This window comes from Miscanthus floridulus, chromosome 18 (genome assembly GCF_019320115.1).
Source record: "Miscanthus floridulus cultivar M001 chromosome 18, ASM1932011v1, whole genome shotgun sequence".
NCBI lineage: Eukaryota > Viridiplantae > Streptophyta > Magnoliopsida > Poales > Poaceae > Miscanthus > Miscanthus floridulus.
The window spans coordinates 124,238,382-124,260,916 of NC_089597.1; the positions used below are offsets into that span (position 1 = coordinate 124,238,382).

Here is a 22,535-nt window from a genome sequence, read left to right on the forward strand (position 1 = left end):
AGGCAAATTTTTTAGGGGAAACTAGCTAGGCTAGTTGTGTCCTGTACGTAACAGCACGATCAGCGTGATCCTGCGTTCCTCCAGAGTCCTGAGTCCAAGTCCACTCGCCCGTGCGCAAGTGTTCCATTCCACTCCACATATCATCTTTTCCTTTTTGGAAAAAGTCCAAATTACTCGCACAAGTTTGGCTTATGTTCATATAACCCCTAAACTAACATTTAGTTCAATTTACTCCCTCTTACTATTTCAGATGATCTAGTTATCCCATAATAGGATTTGTTATAAGTCAAAAAGATAAGTGAGGAAGAGGAAGACTGTCGATGCCAGCACACCTCCCCACCGCGTCCCCCCCCCCCCCTCCTTCTCCGATGACGTCCGTTGCTGACCTTCCTCGACGTCCATGGCTGGGCTCTCGGATCTCTGTTTTGATCCGGGGATCAAGTTCGCTGCTCTGGTTTCGCAACGGTTCGGGTGCTCGGTGAGTCCACCCACCCCGCTTTCACCCTCGAACTTCCATCTTGTGGCGAGTTTTGGTCGTTCGGCAGTTCGTCTCAGTGAGGATTCTGTGAGCCTCATTCTCCAAGCATGCCTTGCTGGCATCGCCAAAAACTTCAATGTCATACATCTCTCTGGTTGGATGTTCAGCTTCTCTGTGTTTTTGCAAGAATGTTGGTTTCATGATTTACAAGTTAAGAAGTTTTTCTTCCAAAACTTTTGCCATTTTCTTTCATCTCTAGGGAGGAGGTGGACCGAATTGGCGAAAAGACTATGATCTTTGGCATTCTGAAAAAGAGGCTGAATGGACCCTTGTAGGATCTAAAGCCAAGAAATCTTTTGTTGATGTTGTTCGTTCCGAACCGACACCCAAAAAGTCGGTTTTTGTGCATTTGAATTATCCTATGAATCATTTTTCCAACTATTTGGATTCTTCTTCAGGCTTTGAGTTGAAATATGTCAAATCTAATCCTAAGCGACCTCCTGCTCCAGCCAAAATTTTAAATTATTTTCGTAATTCACCCAAGCGTGTTCTTCAGTGGATTCAAAAGGAAAAGGTCATTAATCCTGAGGCATCTAAGCCTGATTTTGCGCGCGGCATTTTTGAACATCGCAAACCAAAGGCCAAGGCGCCATCTGTGGCAGCCCAACGTGGCCCAGCTGGTGACTCCTCCTCCCTGATCTTGTGCAGCAATTGTTTGGGCCTGGGCCACCAATGGAAGACATGCACCCAGCTGGTAAGATGCAAGACCTGCTCTAATTATGGACACGTATCGTCCTGTTGCCTTTCAAAGCATCGTGAAAAATGGCGTTACCGTGTGGTTTCCCGTTCTGAAGGCGAAGGGTCACGCGTCAAGTCTATTTACTCTGACGGTGAACCCATTCTTGAGCCCTCCGTCCCCCCCCCCCCCCCCCCCCCCCCCCCCCCCCCCCCCCCCCCATCTCCTGCTGATCCATTGTTCACCCAAAAAACCCCACCCCATCAATGGCAAACTGAATGGTTGATCCCCGCCCTTTCGTTCCCGCCGGCTTCACGTTGGAGGCGCCGATGCTTCGCCCTCCTCTTCGCCAAAAGGTGTACGTCACCGGGTGCTACACCCTCTTGAACGAGGACTTGGCGATAGTGAAGCTCGACCCGCCGATGAATAAAGCTGACTTCAAGGACCTGGCCGAGGGACTGCGCACCTTCTTCCACGAGGTGCAGCAAGTTTGAACTGTCGAAATTCAACCTTGCGCCCTTGATGATGCTTATGTCAGGTTCCAGAGTGCATTGGATAGAGAGATGTTCTTAGGTCTAGTTTTTCGCTTTGGAAACTATGCACTTTCAGTTGTTAAGCATGGTGAAGCAGACAATGCGTGCTCGTTTGATTTAGATCGTGAAGCCTGGGTCCTGTTAGTTGCTTTTCCATAAGATCTAAAAAACTCTGCTATGGTTGCTAAGGCAGTTTCTGGGTTCGGAATCATGGTGGACTGGCATGAGATGGAAAGTTTAGCTGGAGTTGTAGTTAAAGTTTATCTGAATGATGATGCCAAAATCCCATATTCGGTTAAGGTTAACGCAGGTTTGCCATAGAAAGGTAGATCTTGGACTGTTCCATGCTTTGTTTTGAAGAAGTAGAGTGTTGCAGAGCTGATGGATGTAGAAGCCTTTGTGATGGTTGGACCGTTGCACCCATGTCCACCCTAGGCTCCTCGCTGGATAGGGCCTATTCCACCTGCAGGTTCAGACACCACACCAGCAGGCTCTAACAATGGGAACAACATGGACATTGAAGGTGGAGGCCACAGCCATTGGCAGCAGCAGCTTGCCCCTGAAGATCCCATCTTGGATGCTGATCTGGTAGATACTAAAAGGACTGTTACTCAGAGCCCAGTACTTCAGAGAAATGATGGGGATGGCCCCAATCATTGGATGGTTCATGCTGCCCCTGAAGATCTAGTTTTGGATGAGACTCAAAATGTCCATATGTCAGTTCAGGCAGTAACAGGTGCTACTAAAAGGTTGTATGTGCCAGTAGTGACAGAGAGGCTTCATGTGTTCAGTGCTGCTATTCCCAAACCTACAGTGAAGTTTGTCATCATAGGCCCATCTGCACCAAAGGAACCAATGATCACAGTGATTCTCTCTTTTCTGAAGGAGCAGGTATTGAATTTTATACCAGTCATTCCTTTCCTTGCTCCTTTTAGATTCATATCTCTTTTGGACATTGATATCACAGTACCTTAATCCTTGATTATTTCAATGACTCTCACCTCCTCATACACTTGACCTTTTCTCTTTATCCTCAGTATGGAGATCAAGCTTTGCAAAAGATAGCTCTAGACTACCTGGACAATGAGGATGATGAGGATGCCCAGATGGAAGCTGAGGATGTTCAGATGCAAGCTGATGAGGATGGTGTGCAGAATGAGGAGGAACCTGATGTTGACATAGAAGTGCTGGAAGACCCCCCTGCCACTATGAGCGTCTATGACTATAGTGGGTCTTGTCAATAAAAAAATAAAAAAAAAAAGTGGGAATAACAACATTTGGTCTACCTCAATCATGCTGATCGAATTGGCAGTTGGAAAGGACGAGGAAGCCACGGGCCAGTGCGCCCGGCCGGCGGCCGTCTATAAATCCCATGCAACCTCCGTTCCAACGCGCCACTATATCGCTTGATTTCGACCAGCCTCGATCGAACGAAATAACTACCTACGGCCAGCTGCCACGCTTTTGGAAAGACGCACGCAACAAACAACAGCTTGAATTTGAAAGCCAAGCTGCCGGAGGAGAGAGAGAGAGAGAGTCGTGTGTATTATTCATTCATCGATGGCGAGGCTTAGGCTGGTCTTGTTTGTCGCCGTCGTCGTGTCCGCAGCGCTCACGCCGCCGTCCGCCGTCGCGCAGCTGAGGACGGACTACTACGCCAGCACCTGCCCCAACCTCGAGATCATCGTCCGGGGCTCCGTCAGGCAGTCCATGGCGCAGTCCCAGATCGCCGCGCCCGCCGCGCTCAGGCTCTTCTTCCACGACTGCGCCGTCATGGTAACGCACATGCTACTTATCCCGGCCAGCTGCTGGCTCCCCGCTAGCAGTGCATGCAGCCGATCGATCGAGCTCGATCGCCGTCTCTGATGCATGGGAACTGCGGATGCAGGGCTGCGACGCGTCGATCATGATCGTGAACTCGAACGGCGACGACGAGTGGCGGAACACCGCCAACCAGTCGCTCAAGCCGGATGGGTTCCAGGCCATTCTGAGCGCCAAGGCCGCCGTGGACAGCAACCAGCAGTGCCAATACAAGGTGTCGTGCGCGGACATCATGGCCCTCGCCGCCAGAGAAGCCGTCTACCTGGTATGTGCTATTGGTCAGCCTCCATGCTGTCAGTCGTTCGTTGCTACTTGGTCGTTCAAAAAGAATAAAATCTTGTCATCAGTTACATACATGCTGTGCATGCAACTAACTCGAACTTTTCTGCATGCATCGGTTGCAGAGTGGCGGGCCGTACTACCAGGTGGAGCTCGGCCGGTTCGACGGCAGGGTGTCGACCAGGGACAGCGTCCGGCTGCCGGGTGTCAACTTCACCCTGGACCAGCTCAACGCCTTCTTCTCCGGCCTCGGCTTCTCCCAGGCTGAAACGATCGCCCTCTTAGGTAAACGGCACCGCCTGCTGCTCATCCATCGTCTCACCGGCCTTGCAATAATTGTCAGGCTCACCCTGACGGCCTGACCTTGCCAATCCACCAGGTGCGCACACCCTCGGCGCGGCGGACTGCCCCTTCTTCCAGTACAGGATCGGCAGCGACCCGAGCATGGACCAGGGCCTGGCGTCGCAGCTGCGCGGCACCTGCGGCTCCAACCCCAGCGGCGGCTTCGCGTTCTTCGACCCCACGCCGGTGAGCTTCGACAACGCCTTCTACCGGAACCTACAGGGAGGCAGGGGGCTCCTGGGCACCGACCAGGTGTTGTACAGCGACCAGAGGTCCCGCGGCGCCGTTGACAACTACGCGTCCAACCAGGGCGCCTTCTTCGCCGACTTCGTGGCGGCAATCACCAAGCTCGGCAGGATCGGGGCCAAGACGACGGCCACCGGCGAGATACGCCGTGACTGCCGGTTCCCGAACTAATGAGCAGCTGTGTAGTTAGTTGGTTAGCCTCGCTGTCGGATTCACATCATTTGATGATACATATATATATGTACTATATATAATCCGTATTACAGTATATACTATATGTAAGAGTATATATATAAGTACTATCACGGCTGTAATTATAATAAGTAGATGGCGTTGATTCAGTGGCCTCATGTCGGTGTATGGAGGTATCGCCGGACAGCTTTTTGTGCCAAAGAGTTTTTTCTGAGATATATTGGCTGCTTGAAAATTCTGTTCTGGCTATTTGAAGAATATGTATCTAAGGATTTGTTTGGATGTACTCATCTATATCGATCTACGTGTGTTAGGGTAGATTAGGATAAAAAAAATTTCAAGAACGTGTGTGGCACGTATTTCATTAAGTAGAAGCAGAGTATAGGAACAAGTAAGACCGCAAGCTGCCAGGCAGACCCTGAGAACGCAACATGAAAGATACAACACACCAAGAATACCGGAATTAGCGCTTATGAGGGTAAAAGTTAAACTAAATTTTACTCTAAGCAACTTCAACATACATGGATTCATAAGATGGATAATACAGGTGCATCTAAATAAGACCAAAAGATGTTGGGTAGCCATGCATCTGGCAAACAGTTCTCCGAGGAGAGTGTACATTCCAACCCCCAAGTGTCTAAAAACTTTGAATGTCCTAGAGCTGATCAGTGGTGGAGGATGGATACAAATTAAAGTGTAGCACAACTAAACCAATAGGGCTCGATCTGTAAGGCTCGATTCATGGTGGAGACATAAGGGAAAACGCACATTAGAGAAAATCAGGATGTAGAAGCTGAGAAAATGATGCACCAAAAAGAAAGTATGGCAGATGCCCTACCTAGCAATAGCATTGAGTGCTCCACTGGAGCTGATGATGTCTTGTTTGGTTAGTAAATAATGCATAATATTGCATTATTAGACCTTTTTTGAGTTTGGTCTATAGTTTTAATTTACCATTTTCTACTTTAGAAGAGAGAGAGAGAGAGAGAGAGAGAGAGAGAGAGAGAGAGAGAGAGAGAGAGAGAGAGAGAAGTTTCAAGTCTTCGTGATGTTGCAAGGTGACCAAGTCAATAGTCAAGCAAGCGTCAATAGTCATGCAAGTGTACCATTCTCTCAAGTTGGTGAAGAAAACAACTATCTAAGAGAGAGTTATGCTATCAAAGCGGCTAGGATAGAACCAATGTGTCTTAGGAATTTAGTTTGTACAATCCTCGTAAACAACTTGCCAATCGTCATGCAAGTTTTCATTAAGGAATTTAGTTTGCCACTCTCTCAACGTGCCAATCGTCATGCAAGTTTTAATTCACTAGTTGCCAGAGGCGCAACTAGTGAATGGTCCCTGTAAACAACTTGCTTCAATGATTTAATTGGTGATTTATCAATTATTTGGTCTAATAGTTCTACCATTTTCTACTATAGAAAGATAGAGAAGTTTTAAGTCTTCGTGAGGTTGCAAGGTGGCCATGCCAATCGTCATGCAAGTGTACCACCCTCTCAAGTTGGTGTATTCATTACTCCGTTCGTCCAAAATAGATGACTTTATAAGATTCAAATTATGTTTAAATTACTTGACCTTATAGTATTCCAATACACCTTCCTCTTTTCCAATATACATTTCTCTTTTTCCAATACATCTCTCTATATCTCTTACCTTATAGTTTTTTTATGCACTGCACCTTTTTCACTTCTCAAAAATTTCCATGTACAGGCCTAAAACAGTCATCTATTTTGGGACAAAGGGAGTAGAAAACAAGCTGGTTGACACGGCAATCCAAGAGAGACTTGTGCTACCAAAGTGGCTGCAATAGAATCAGTGTATCTAAAGAATTTACTTTGTACAATCATCATACCAACGCCTAGTGGCGCAACTAGTGAGTAGACCTTCTTTTTAGAAATTGGAAGAAACTTCACGCCTCTACGTGTCCGCATTCAACGCTTACATTATTAATTACATAGTTTCAGAGGTATTTGTTGATGAATCAGGAAAACAAGAAAAACAAAAATTGTACATAATCGAGTATTATTAAATTTCCATCCATGAGAGGTGAATAGCTTCAACGCAGTGGTCTCTAATTTTTTGCTCACTAACCGAAAAGACTCAATTGTTTCATCATCATGCTACAACAATAATGCAACTACCTGAACCATAATATATTTGCAATTTTTAAAGATTAGATCATTTCGACATCTCCAAATTGTCCAACATAATGCAGCTACCTGAACCATAATATAGTTCTTCTCTTTTAAATCAAAATTTGATAGCCAACTCCCTAAGCTAGGAGGGGTTAACTCAGTAGCTATATGAACAGTCCTCCAGATTGTCTTGGCACGATGACAATCAAAGAAAAGATGTTTAATGGTTTCGTTACAGCAATTAAAAAACAACACTTTTGACTGTTTATTAGGTTGTCCTTTGTTAAATTTACCCCCATTGGAGATATCTAAGAAAAATCTTGATTTTTAGAGAAAATTTTACATCTAAATCAACTTGAGTAGTCCCTGTAAACTACCTACGTCAATGATTTAATTGTTGATCTATTAATTAATCCATGTCCCAGAATATAAGTCATGGTGTCGGTGTTTTATAGACCGACTAGTAAATTTATACGATTGTCGCGCTGCTCCAGAAAAACGATGGTAGCATCCAAAAGACACGAGGATTTATACTGGTTCAGCTCGGAGCCCTATATCCAGTCTCAGAGATGATCGAGTGCGTCTTCTTCGCTTGAATGCTCTGAAGTTCTTACAATAAGGGTGCAAGAACGGTGGAAGACGTAGGAGAGTGGAGCTAAAGCTAGAGCATGGACTGCCCGAATGAGAGTTTCGAGAGTCCGATGCCTTGGAAGGGTGCCCTGGCTGCCCTTATATAGAATCCGGGGCCAGGTCACATACAAAGAAGGAGGTTCTCCTGGCCGAGGGGTCGTGAGCCTGAGGGAGGGAACCTAGCTAACTTTGCTTGCAAGAAACGCCGTCTTGACTTGGTGTAGCGCACGTCCGGGCGTGGTTGTCGTCATGGTCTTGTGCCCACGTCGCGGCATGGTGTGGCGTGGTGCTACTGTGCCGGTTGTGGTGGCACTGTAGGCACAATGGTGATTCGCCAACCATCCTGTGCGATGTGGTTTCACCGTGGCCTTCGTCATCGCCTCCTGATCTCCCGGGGGCATCGTACGGGAGTTGGTAGCCGCCCCATGGTCGTTGACCGTCTTGGTGCTTGTGGAGCTGGTGGCCACGATCTCGAGCTCCGGGGTCGTGACCTTCGTTGGCTTGGATGGCCTTAAAGTCAAGGCCACTGTCGTGAACCCCATCCCGTAGTGGGTAGGGTCATACACCCGTAGCGCGTCTGGCAGAGTCCGATCTCTCCCCATTCCTCCCATGGATCGGGACGGGGGAAAGGTCATGTGGTGCTGCACGGCGTAAGGTGAAGGCAGAGGGAAGAGGTCGTGGCCAACCCCTTGGCCCAGGTCTACTTAGCTTAGTTGGGCCTCGGTCGTTCGGGCTTATACCAGCTCATGTACCGTGAGCCGCCCGAGCGGCTGACTAATCGATGTCTTGAGATACCCGGGGTATCGTAACCCCGACACATGGTTTGATTTGGTGCGATCTTTAAGATCACATTTTAACCAGTAATTATGACAATAAAAGCTTGACCATTAAAATATATTTCTAAATACGAATCCAATGTAAGTACTTTTGTAGCATAAACTTTTTGTTTGATTAGATCAATTATTAGTCAAAAGTTTGAATTTAAAAACCCATACCTACCTTATATTTTTGGATGGAAGGAGTACCATTGTATGCTGGTGTGGCTTGATTAGTGGTGAGAGTAAAGATGATCACTAGCTACCACTACTACAAAAATGATTTGTAGCAACGCATTCCTTTCTTTGTAGCCGCCCCTATAAATGGTTGTCAAATGAGCCGCCCTTACAAATGGATTTGTAGGGACGGCTGGTGTTATCAGCCGCCCCTATAAATGGCCCGATTTATAGGAGCGGCTCTATATCCAGCCGCCCCTACAAATTAGATTTGTAGGGGCGGCTCAATATTGAAGTGCCTCTACAAATAGACGTCGAGTATTAAAAATTAAGCACTAAAATTTAAATTTTGTAAACGACCTCGGATGGAGAAACAACCAAAATGAAAGTTGTAGATCTCGAAAAGTTATGAAACTTTGTAGTTGACAACTTTTTTATTTGAAATCATCTTGTCAAGGAAAACTACGTTTGAATTTCTAAAAATTTGAAATTTGAATTTTTTAAACGACATCGGATGGACAAACAGTAAAAATGAAAGTTGTAGATCTTGAAAAGTTATGAAACTTTATAGTTGATAACTTTCTCATTTTAAATCATCTTGTCATGGAAAGCTACGTTCGAATTTCTTAAATTTAAAATTCAAATTTTATAAGTGACCTCGGATGGAGAAACTACCAAAATAAAAGTTGTAGATCTCGAAAAGTTATAAAACTTTGTAGTTGACAACTTTTTCATTTGAATTTGTTTAGGGCCTCAAATAATCAATTTATGCTCAATTTTGTATAATATGTGGGAAACCAAAATGAAATGTGGACACAAGTGATCGTGAGGTGCAATGGTAGAAGAGTATACGCGCGAGCGAGAGGTCATGGGTTCAAAGCCCAGCCAACGCAAAAGTGTGCAAAAATCGTAAAAAAAATGCTGCAGTGGTAGAGTGAGGGTGGGACCTTCTCGGATTAAAAAAAAATTGCTATTTTTTTTGCCGCTTTTTTCTTTTTTCTGAAAATTAATTTATAAGGGCAGCTCAATATCCAGTCGCCCCTACAAATCGATTTGTAGCCACCCTTTCATAGGGGCGGCTGGCAAAACCATCCCTATAGAGGCGGCTGGTGTTATCGACCGTCCCTAAAAAAAGGTTTTCTAGGTAGTGTACCTCACTTCTCCGCTATCCATCCAGGTTAAACATTATCTCAAGACAGATGATGCTCACTAGCTGCTACACTTCACTTCACTGTTTTTCTTCTACCGGCCGGAAACCATATCAAACTTATTCTATGGAGTCAGTTGTCCAAGGCGATGATTATGGCCAACCCCAAACTGCTTTGGCGTGGACAATGCTGATACGTTGTCCCGGTGCACGTGGACTCGGCACACGGTTCCTCCGGTGCTAACTGATCGGTATGTGTCACCAGTCACCACGCACAATTAGCACTAGACGCGCGGCGCGGCATCATCTAGCTTTCACCACCACCGTGTTATGTTGCATTGCGGATCGATCGATCTATCGATATAATGCCTCGTGCCATCGGCATCAGATGATTGATCTGCACTGTTTCCAAACCTAATCTTGCAAGTGCACCCTGCACGACGCGCGCGCTCCACTACACTCGATCGGCTCTCTCCACATGGACATACCAATGGCCTGTCACTGTCAGGTACTCCTCTAGTGAGCGTGTGTCGCTTCAGTAGTAGTAGTACCGAACTGAACTGCTATCCTTTGCTGTGTTTGTGACTTATTAGACAGCGGATTAAGCGAATGCTAAGCTGCCTTGTATCGCATTTCGTTGTCCAGCCAGCAACCATTATATCACATCAACACAGAAGGTTAACTATACTGATTTTATTGGTTTATTATTGTGAGAATAAAGAATATAATACCATCACCCATGCAGATATATATAAATATATCACACGTACGCTTGTTCAACGAGTGTGCGCTCGTGTTTGTGTCTCTAACTGAGTCTCACAAAAAATCAACACAAAAATAATATGGGACCGAACGCCTCTGGCTATGCCACGTGATGACGTGCATGTTCTGGTGGCCTCATGATTGTGATGAAGCGCTAGCTAATAAACTAACTAACTTTGTTTTTAAATACTCCCTCCGTCTCATGATAGAAGGCTCAACTCCCTTCGGCACCAAGACCAATAAGTAAATTAACTCCTACACATTAAAGGCGTTTTGGTTCTCCATCCAATTTACTGTGACGACGCATGCGTGCATGTAGAAATGGTCTAGCCAATTAGCTTCCAGCATTCATACATGCATGCTACACAAATGCATTCCCGAGGGAGCCCAGGAGTCAGATTTGGTCCTACATTAGTTGTTGCATGCGGGAGCTAGAGTGCAGGTGCCTTGTATCATGGGACTAAGAAAAAAAATAGTTACGCCTTATATCCTAGGACGGAGGAAGTAACTAACTAGCTAGGCTAGTTTTTTTTAGGGAAAACTAGCTAGGCTAGCTGTGTCCTGTACGTAACAGCACGATCAGCGTGATCCTGCGTTCCTCCAGAGTCCTGAGTCCAAGTCCACTCGCCCGCGCGCAAGTGGTCCATTCCACTCCACACATCATCTTTTCCTTTTTGGAAAAAGTCCAAATTACTCCCACAAGTTTGGCTTATGTTCATATAACCCATAAACTAACATTTAGTTCAATTTACTCCCTCTTACTATTTCAGATGATCTAGTTATCCCGTAACAGGATTTATTATAAGCCAAAAAGATAAGTGAGGAAGAGGAAGAATGTCGACGCCGGCGCACCTCCCCACCCCCCCCCCCCCCCCCCCCCCCCCTCCTTCTCCGATGACGTCCGTCGCTGATCTTCCTCGGTGTCCATGGCTGGGCTCTCGGATCTCTGTTTTGATCCGGGGATCAAGTTCGCTGCTCTGGTTTCGTAACGGTTCGGGTGCTCGGTGAGTCCACCCACCCCCTCTCACCCTCGAACTTCCATCTTGTGGCAAGTTTTGGTCATTTGGTAGTTCATCTCAATGAGGATTCTGTGAGCCTCGTTCTCCAAGCATGCCTTGGTGGCATCGCCAAAAACTTCAATGTCATACATCTCTCTGGTTGGATGTTCAGCTTCTCTGTTTCTTGCAAGAACTTTGGTTTCATGATTTACAAGTTAAGAAGTTTTTGTTGCAAAACTTTTGCCATTTTCTTTCATATCTAGGGAGGAGGTGGATCGAATTGGCAAAAAGACTATGATCTTTGACATTCTGAAAAAGAGGCTGAATGGACCCTTGTAGGATCTAAAGCCAAGAAATCTTTTCCTGATGTTGTTCGTTCCAAACCGACACCTAAAAAGTCGGTTTTTGTGCGTTTGAATTATCCTATGAATCATTTTCCAACTATTTGGATTCCTCTTCAGGCTTTGAGTTGAAATCTATCAAATCTAATCCTAAGCGACCTCCTGCTCCGGCCAAAATTTTAAATTCTTTTCGTAATTCACCGAAGCGTGTTCTTCAGTGGATTCAAAAGGAAAAGGTCATTAATCCTGAGGCATCTAAGCCTGATTTTGCGCGCGGCATTTTTGAACATCGCAAACCAAAGGCCAAGGCGCCATCTCTGGCAGCCCAACGTGGCCCAGCTGGTGACTCCTCCTCCCTGATCTTGTGCAGCAATTGTTTGGGCCTAGGCCACCAATGGAAGACATAGACCCAGCTGGTAAGATGCAAGACCTGCTCTAATTATGGACACGTATCGTCCCGTTGCCTTTCAAAGCATCGTGAAAAATGGCGTTACCGTGTGGTTTCCCATTTTGAAGGCGAAGGGTCACGCGTCAAGTCTATTTACTCTGACGGTGAACCCATTCTCGAGGTCAGGAAACAACTTGATGATAGCTTCCTGAGGCATAGCAAGAGGCTGTCCAAGAAAGATGAAGGGTACAAGGATGCCAAAACTGTTAAAGATGCCAAGAAGTCAGTTGAAGTGGATGATGAACCCATGCCCCTGGCTGTGATCCCACCACCGGGCAATGTAGCTGCCCCTCGCCTTTCCCAGAAAATCCTTCATGGCATTGGACAAGGCTTTCTGAAGATCCAGCCTGAGAGTGTCTCGGCTGCTCTCCTCAGGCAGGACAACATCGATGAATAGAAGAAGAAGGGCCCCCACTAGTGTACTTGCTCTATGCATGGTGAACCTTTTATCTTTTACTTGTTTGTCCTTTAGCTCTCAATCCCAGTCTGCGTACTGGTCAAATAAGAATCTTATATGTTGTAACTGGTGTGTTGACACCTTGGGGAGCTTTACATCAAACATGGTGCTTAAGTTATTGATATGTGACTTATTGTTAAGTTACCTGCTTTATCATTATATGTTTGTGCACCTCTTTGTCTCTTCCTTTGTTATTCAGTTCTTTTGTTCTACGAGGCAACTGCTCTACTGTTCTGTGACATGCATGCTTGTCCATGTAAGCTACTTGTGCCTTCTTGATCACAGACACTCTAATCTGTTTGATTCCTGGAGAATCAAAAGAAGCTCTACTCTTGTTCTCTTTGGTTTTTATGGATAACAACAGGTATACTAAAACTTTGTTCTAGAACATCAGAGGGATTAATTCCCAGGAGAAGTGAGAAGCCATCAGGGACAAAATCAATGAGAGTGCATGCCAAGTCCTATGCTTACAGGAAACCAAAAGAGAGCACTTTGATCATTTCTACTTAAGAAATTCTGCCCTAGAAACATGGATAATTTTGTTTTCTCTCCCTCCATTGGAGCTTCAGGGGGCTTACTCACTGTTTGGAATAACAACCTTTTTGATGGAAGCATTGTACAGGCTAACTCTTATGCTAACACTGTGAAACTTCTATGCAGGCTAGACAACAAGTATATTCATATCACCAATGTATATGGCCCTTCCAACCCAACACAGAAACTAGGTTTCATCACATGGCTAATGAATCTTGATACTAATGATTTTTTATGAATGGGCTCTGGGTGGTGATTTCAACCTTATCAGAAATCCTAAAAACAAGAATAAACCAGGTGGAGATATTGGAGAAATGAATTTATTTAATGAAATGATTTCAGATTTGGACCTTGTTGAAATACCATTCAGTGGATGAAACTACACCTGGAGTAATATGCAGGCAGATCCCCTCCTTGTCAAGTTGGACTGGGTCTTCACTTCAAGCAGTTGGACTCTCTCCTTCCCTGCTACATTTGTACAACCTCTGTCCAAGCCTTTATCTATTCACATACCCTTTGTGCTACACATTGGGAGCAAGATTCCAAAGTCAAACATGTTCAGGTTTGATAACTTTTGGGTGGACCATCAGGGTTTCATGGATACAGTTGGTCTACATTGGAATAATTCTCCAGTGTTTGCGAATGCTACTAAAAACCTATCATCAAAGCTGAAACAGGTCAGAGCTGGACTTAAAAGTTGGAGCAAAAATCTGTCAAACCTAAGCAAGTTGATATATAACTGTAAGTGGGTTCTACTCCTTTTGGATGGTCTGGAAGATCAAAGAAGCTTATCCAGAATGGGATTAAATTTTAGAAATTTAGTGAAAGAGCATTTGGCAGCCCAGCTTGAATCCAAAAGAATATATTGGAGACAAAGAAATTCTTTGAGATGGATCAAGCTTGGTGATGAGAACACAGAATTTTTTCACACTATAGCCACCATCTCACACAAAAGGAACTTTATAGTATCACTCCTTAATCATGAGGGCTCTCCTGTTACTGATCATGATCAGAAAGCCAATCTTTTATTGACTACTTTCAAAGAGAGGCTGGGTAACAGTGAATTCACCAGTATGGCTTATGAGTTGAGCTCCATTTTAACTGTGTATGATCTGGATGGCCTTGATAGTGACTTCAGCCAGGATGAAATTGATATGGTCATCAAATCCTTGCCTAATAATCATGCCCCAGGCCCTGATGGTTTCAATGGGCTGTTCTTTAAGAAATGTTGGAACATTATAAAAGGTAATTTTAGTAGACTCCTACAAGACTTCTGTAACCTCAACATAGATATAAGAAGCATTAATTCCTCTGTGATTGCTCTCATCCCAAAAAAGGACAATCCTAATAAAGTTGATGACTACAGACCCATTTCCTTGCTTAATTATAGTCTCAAATGCATCACAAAGATTCTGTCCACAAGGCTACAAAAGGTGATTCTAGACCTGGTTCACCCTAATCAGTATGGGTTTATAAAGGGAAGGACTATACAAGATTGCTTAGCTTGGGCTTTTCAATTCTTACATCTATGTCACCAGTAAAAAAAAAGAAATAGTGATTCTGAAGTTAGACTTTGAAAAGGCTTTTGACAAATTGGAACATCAGGTCATTCTTCAAGTTATGAAACATAAAGGCTTTTCTGACAGATGGATCAATTGGATTGAAAATATCTTAAGTTCAGGTTCATCCTCTGTTATCCTAAATGGCATACCTGGTAAACCCTTCAAATGTAAAAGAGGTGTTAGACAGGGGGATCCCCTTTCTCCCCTTTTGTTTGTGCTAGCTGCAGACCTCCTCCAAACAATTATCAACCGAGCCTGGCACATGGGAGTTCTGAGGCATCCAATCATTGACAACTTTGGTGGAGACTACCCCATCCTGCAATATGCTGATGACACTCTACTCATCCTGCCTGGTGATACTCGAATTTTGTTTAACTTGAAAGGCTTGTTAAGATCCTTTTTTGACTCAACAGGGTTGCATGTCAATTTCAACAAATCCTTTTTAGTTCCTATTAACCTCTCTGAGGACAGAGCTCTGCACCTAGCTAACACCTTTGACTGTTAGCTTGGCACAATGCCATTCACTTATTTGGGCCTGCCTTTGGGTACTACTAAACCATCACTCCAAGAATTCTCACCTCTACTTACCAGAATAGAGAGAAGACTTTCTGGCATCAGTAAATTTCTGTCTTATGATGAAAGACTCATCATAGTTAATTCAGTGCTGACTGCCTTGCCAACCTTCTACATGTGTAGTCTCAAGCTTCCACCACAGGTTGTGAAACAGATAGATATCTACAGAAAACATTGCCTCTGGAGCAAGGGTGACATCAACAGAAAGGGCTCATGCTTAGTTGCCTGGGAAACAGCTTGCAAACCCAAAAACCAAGGTGGCCTAGGAATCATTGATATTGAGAGTCAAAATGATGCACTTCTAATGAAACACCTAGACAGATTCTACAACAATGCTAACATTCCATGGGTAACCCTCACTTGGTCCAAATTCTACAGCAACACTCAAACTCCTCCACAAGCTAGATGCCCTGTTGGCTCCTTTTGGTGGAAAGAGATATTGAAACTCTTCAAAAACTTCAAGACTTTTTCAACCTGCAATCCTATCAGAGGCAACAGTGATTTGTTTTGGGCAGGGACCTGGACAGGACAACCTCTCAAAGAAAGGTACCCACAGCTCTTCTCTTTTAATAGGAAACCCAAATTCTCCATCAGATTTTTCCTGGATCATGATGTTGAGGTAATCTTCAGACTACCTCTATCAACCCAAGCTGCTATACAACTAGAAGAACTGCTGGACCTTGTTTATAACATAAATTGGGATGAAAGTGCCAATGATAGATGGATCTATTTTTGGGGAAACTCGAATTACAGTAGTAAGAAGGCATACAAGCTTCTAATTGGCACTGAGCAAGCCTCTCCCCTCTTCCCATGGCTTTGGGCCTCAAGCAACTTGGGAAAGCACAAGTTCTTTTTCTGGCTCCTTCTTCGAGACAGATTAAACACTAGAAATCTATTGAGAAGGAAGAACATGCACCTAGATGACTATAACTGTGTACTATGCAATGCAGGCCATGAAGAGACCAGTTTTCATCTCTTTTTTGAATGCTCTTTCAGTACTGCTTGCTGGAATACAATTCCTATCAGTTGGGACCTGAACTTGCCACACTTAGACATGGTTATTGATGCTAGAACCAACTTTGGAAGCCCCATCTTCAGAGAAATTTGCATAACTGCTTGTTGGATTATTTGGACCACTAGAAATGCAGTTATTTTTTACAATGGTCAGATTAGTATTAGCAATTGGAAAAGAAGTTTCAAAGAAGAGCTTGGTCTTGCGTGTACTAAGGCCAATGCAAAGAGGCAGGCACCACTCAAAGTGTGAAGAGATAGTTACCTTTTTTATTTTGTTCCTTTTGTTTTGGGCCTGGTTACCTTGTATTCTTCCTTCTTCTTGTAAATATTGTACAGTCTATTCTTTCATTTAATGAAAATATAAAAAATATAGGTAGGGGACTCCCCTACTGTTTCGATCAAAAAACAGGATTTGTTATTTTTGTTTCTCCACATATAGATTGAGTTTTAATATCAAATTTGTTGACGTGACAGAGGACATCATAAGTTATGTTAGAAGAATATACCTTAATTTTTTGCTGCTATTTTGATAGCATAGGAAATTAAATGATGAATTGACAGTAGAGATAAAAGATTATACAAAACATAATGATGAAAAAATCATAATGCATTTTTATAATACAAAAATATGATGTCCTCTATCACCTAACAAAATTTGAAACTAAAACACAAATTGTACATAGAGAAACAAAAAAAGTAAAATCTTTTTAAGGTGTAAATTGGACCAACTTAGAAATAAATTGAACTAAATGTTAGTTTATGGGGGTTTATCTGGATGTAGACCAATCACAGGTGGGCCCGTTGTTTTATCAAGCCCCGGCCCGTGAACCTCTGCGACAAAGGCCTACGGAGCGGTTGGGCTGGCGCGACTCTGGTCGTGCGAGAGTCCAGCCCCGCCGGTCCGGCAACGAAAGCCTATCTGCCAAGTAGTTCCGTTCGGGAATGGCATGTTGGGACGTTCTCGAGGAGCTATTTGTACAACGGATGGGCCGGTGCTCATTTTTGCCAGACACCAACCTCTCTCAGTCTGAGTGTCTCACAGTCACACACACACACACGTGCGTAGTTTCGTATGCTGCCGATAGCGGACGCGGGCCTCTCCTTCGTTCCGAGCACGATGAGTTCCAAGTTCCAGCACGCATCCAGCCGGGTACAATGCCAGTGCCAGCATCGTAGTACGTGTTAGGTAGGTTGCGTGCAATCGACAACGTAGTTGGCTCGTCAGATCCGAGACATTCCAAAGCCTGACCGATCGCTGAACGCCGCCGATGGAGACAAAGAAGCCGATTGCGTGCCCTGTGGCTGTGATCACGGGCGCCTGCCGTGCAAATACTCCGTAATTCAGAGCTACCGCGGTGACGGACGGACAGGCCGGGATATATATGCACGATCGGCCACACGAGGCCGCTGGCCGCGCGTGCATATATGCATGTGCATGTGCATATGCATATGCATGCCTGGGTTTGGCCGCCGCGACAGGGACAAGGAACTGGATTTCACCATGCGTCCACGCCGTGCGTTGCTTCTTCTTCGTCTGTAAAGCTTCCGTAAATCTCTTCCGTTGTTCTCTTGTCTCACCCTTGCCTTTTTTTCAAAGGACTAGAGGACGCCGAGCCGTTCGAGTCAGACGCACGCCAGTATTGCTCGCATGCGAACCGCAGTGCGTCTATCTTTCTTCTCTCTTTTTTCTCTATTTTCTTCCTTTACCTTATGCATTAACCTATCTATTTTACATGATCATATATGTATTGATATACTAGAAGATGTAGACGTATAATATAAACCAGTGCACCATGTTTTTTATTTTCTTTTTCACCACTTTTCTCTCCTCTTTCACTTTTTCTCTTCTTCGGATCTAATTGAATCTTATGATCACACCAGTAGAGAAACTAGCTGTACTCCCAATTCTCAACCCCCTTCAGTCCCGGTTTTGGAACCGGGAGCACGAATCCGGGACTAAAGGGCCCCTCCTTTAATCCCGGTTTCGCGCCCGGGACTAAAGAGGCCTCCCGGCCTGGCCACGTGGTCCGGCCCTTTAGTCCCGGTTGGTACCAACCGGGACTAAAGGTTTTCTTTTTTTTTCTTTATTTTTTATTTCTATTTTCAATTGATGATTCATTTTGGTTTTCGAATAGGTTTTCGAATACGCATTCTACGTTGCTAATAATATACGTATTCTACACGTTTATAATGTTCGAATATTTTGTACAAACTAAAGTATGAAACTAACGTATATATTACATGCATATATATATTGTATGTTATTTTATGTACATATAATATATATATATATATATATATATATATATATATATATATATATATATATATTACAAATAAAGCTTGCATTGTAATTCTATCATATTCTTGGCATAACAAATTCACTCCATCTGGTTTGGCTTTCATGTTTCGTTCACATCATTGTAGAACTCGCCGACGGGGTTTAGGACCTGGTCATTAAGAAATCCTCCTATAGTCTCTTGAATTGCTTTCAGTTGGTCACGTCGTATGACTTTTTCCTTCAACCATAGAGTGTTCAATAAAAGTTAAAGAAAAAATATTAATATAAATATGTGTGTGTGTTGGTCACGTGATTACTTATATATATGAGCAATAAAAGAAATTGTGAATATATGAATATATTTATATAACGTACTTTGAGGCTCAGTTCTTTTTTAGTACGTCATGATGAACTCGTAAACATAGTATCTGCAGTAGTTGTTCCACTGTTCTTGCCTCAGAACCCACTTTTACGAGAAAAAAGATCCGGTGAATTGAAAGCATGCATGGTGTTAATTGAATTATATATATATAAATGTAGTTGGTACTTACTTTGTGTGCGATTACATCCAGTGGCGCTTTGCAATGTTTCATGTGGTATTCCTCAATGAAACTTTTCTAAACACTACGTCCAATAAAATAAAAAATTAATTTGACATTTAATAATTGTTGCAGTTAAGAGATCGGGGTATATATAGTTGCTAGAGAGACCAAATTACCCTTGGATAATATCTATCATGTCTTGGTACTCTGTTTGCTCTTTTCTTAATGAGTCTAAGATGCTCAACCGACTATTGGCCATATCGATGACCATCAATATCCAGTGATTGCTGCATATGTTTTTATACACAAATATGATCGACATTAACTAGAGTCAACATAAATATATATGGGAGATAGCTTAGCTAGTAAGCAAATAATTGAACAAATATCCATATGATCGACATCAATTATTTAACACTCACTTAAAGTTATAGGGAAAGAGTATGTACTTGTTTTGTTGGTTCACTAAGAACCTCATGAGATTTTTCTCGAGTTCAGCTTTCCATTGAGGCGGGGGATTAGGGTGTTTGAATACGACATATGGATCAACGAAACCAACATCATTATCCTTTCTCTTTCTGAGTTCTGTCATCTCATATCTGCATATATAAAAATATAGTGTGAGGATATATAATTTATATATACATGTAGCTTTATATATATACACTTTAATAGTAGAAAATAATCACACTTACAGACAATAGTAGCTAATGAGACTTTTGTCGAGAGAGTCCAGGTGGCATAGTTGGTGTAATTCTGAAAACTCGACATATATAATGTCATCGCCACGGAAGTAATGTTGGTTTCTAACTCTAACAGAAACAAAGGTCTTTCCCCATTCACACGTCATCATGTACCACTTGTTTAGCAGGTACATTTGCGTACCCAGTTCACCTAAGGCCTCAGGGTTGTATAGACTCTTTCTATGTTCAAATTTCTTCCAAGGATCCACTTTCGGAGCAGATGGTCCTTCAGCGAGCACTTGGGCAAGGTCCAAACCGGTATCCTCGTAAAACCGAGCCAGGTCCTCAAAATCGACGTCCAGTATGTCTAAGTTTGAACCATATTCATTACGAATGACAAGAGGGGGGACTGATTGTTGCGATTGTTGTCCGAGCTGTGCAACAACTTTCCCTGCTCTAGTCTTTTTCTGCTTCGCCTCAAATGACTTGGTGAGAGAGCCGTTCGTAGTCCGATTTTGGCAGGGTCTTTTGAGGTTCTCGCTTTTTCTGGTCCACCTTCTTTCTTAGAAGATCTGGAGGTAGGTAGAAGTACGGTTTCTCCGGGTTCTCCCTCGCTTCTCGTTGCTTTCTTACTTTTTCAAAGAAACTGCTCACATCTTTTTGTACTGCAGCATTTAATTCCTTTTCACTTTTCTCGTAAGCCAGTTTTTGGGGAATAACGGGATTAGAGGAGGCTTTCTTCTTTGCCGGCTGGTGAGCCAACGGCTTCGTTTGCGGGGCGGACCTCTTATGAGCTGGCTGCTTCTTGGTCATGAAGAGAGGCGGGGCAGCCGTTGGAGACCTCCTTGGAGGCGTTGGAGACCTCCTTGGAGGTGGCGGCGGTGGCGGCGTTGCATAATCATTGCCCGGAGCACTACGATGATCTGGAGATTGAATAATTGGACTTAGGTTGGTGGAGGCCCTGCTGTGTGAGTACAAAAAAGAATAATTAGGTATAAGAAATATTGTTATTATTAATCATGCATGTCAATAGAAAATTAGTGAAAAAATTGTTTCGTTCATTTTTGTCCGCACCTATTGTCTGGCAGTTGAGGAAGCGGCGGTGGACGAGAGACCCCGGGAATAATGATGTAGCGCTTGCGCCATAGTATGAATGTCTTCTCTGCTTCTCCTAGAGTCTTCTCCCCATCACCTCCTAGAATGTCAAGAACCAGATCACTAAAACCTTTGTTAACTCTATCCACTGAGACGCTAACATATCCAGGTGGTATTATTGCCCCATGGATTCTTGGTGTCTTGGTAGGATCTGGAGGAGAAAAAACATCGAGAGCCACCATGATTGTGGCATTCTCTTTTGGAATATGTAGCTCATATGATGTAAACGGTGCAGTGATGTCATCCACGGGGAAACGTAGCATTGCGTCAACTTGATTTGGCAACTCCGTGGAAGCGCAGCTGCTTTTCAACTAATCAGGGGGGGCTAATATTAATGTTGATTCCTAGATCTGATGCCTGCCTGTGGGCACTCATTGCTATTTGCACTTGCTTTATGATTTCATCCTGCATTGTAGCTTGCATGTCTTTTTCGCGCTCCTGTGCTTGAAGCAATGCCTCCCGTGACTCACGAACATATTCCTCCAACCTACTGATCCGCGCTGCATCCTCATCCTTCCTTCTCTGTCGGCTTTTGTAGGTATCTCTGTCGTTAGGGAAACCATGCTCCCAAGAAATGTTCCGTCCTAAACCTCTCGTTCGGCCACTGTGTTCAGCAGTCCCGATGGCATACATCAGTTCATCCTTCTCTCTATTGGGCCTGAACGCACCAATAGCTTTAGCTTGTAGAGCATAAGAAAATCTTTGTGTTGCTCTTTCGAGTTTTGGGCCATGAACCAGCTTCTCGGTCTCTAGGTCCAGTCTCCCCCCATGAGCGAAAAACTAATTCTTCGCGCGTTTGGGCCAATTGATTGATTCTGGTGTGATACCCTTGGCAAGAATGTCTGCTTCCATTTTTTCCCACTTGGGAATGGCAGTCGCGTAGCCACCTAATCCCATGCCATGGTGGTATACCTTCTGTCGGGCATTCTCTTGGTTCCTTCTCACCCGTTCCTCACCCTCTTCCGATGTCTTGTACTGTACAAAATCATTCCAGTAGGGCCTCAACTTCGCGAGCGGGCCACTAGTATTGAAATTGGGCGTTAGGTTCTTCTTGACATATTTCGTGTATAGGGATTTCTTCCAACTCTGAAATTGTGTGGCCATCTTCTTCATAGCCCACTTTCGAACTAGTTCCTTCAATTCATCATCGTTGATAGCATCATAATCATTCGCTTGCAACGTGAAATGTTGAAGGATATCATCCCAAATTAAATTCTTATCAAGATCAGAGACAAAACTAACATGAGGCTCGTTGATCTTTTGCTTCCATTCACGGGCACTGATCAGAAGTCTGTCCCTTACAAGGCACCCACAGTGTTGCACGAATTTCCTTGCATGTGGACCAAGTGGTTCGCCTGTCTCGATATTGAATTCCGATATTATGTAGCACCCCTCTAATGGCTTTTTCGGGCCTCGAATATTTTTGCTTTTCGCCGTTGTGGTCGTCGATCCAGAGGGCTATGTATAAAAAAGAATAAATAAATATCATGTGTACACATAATAGATGATAGATATTCAAATATATATATATATATATATAATATTCAAATATATATATAAATATATATACCTCGCCAGTATTTTTTTGCATAATATTTTCTTGGTTATCTTCAAGAGCCAGGTATTGACTCCCGTCATCTACATCCTGCTGGTCAC

At 43.8% G+C, this 22,535-nt stretch overlaps 1 protein-coding gene across 1 annotated transcript; it reads left to right on the forward strand.

The window, feature by feature from the left end:
• Positions 1-3,153: 3,153 nt before the first annotated feature.
• On the forward strand, positions 3,154-4,824 carry LOC136521735 (peroxidase 45-like). The gene is made up of 4 exons (XM_066515504.1): positions 3,154-3,523; positions 3,636-3,833; positions 3,973-4,132; positions 4,227-4,824. The coding sequence occupies exons 1-4, from the start codon at positions 3,308-3,310 to the stop codon at positions 4,604-4,606; spliced, it is 954 nt and encodes a 317-aa protein (XP_066371601.1). The 5' UTR covers positions 3,154-3,307; the 3' UTR covers positions 4,607-4,824.
• Positions 4,825-22,535: the final 17,711 nt, after the last annotated feature.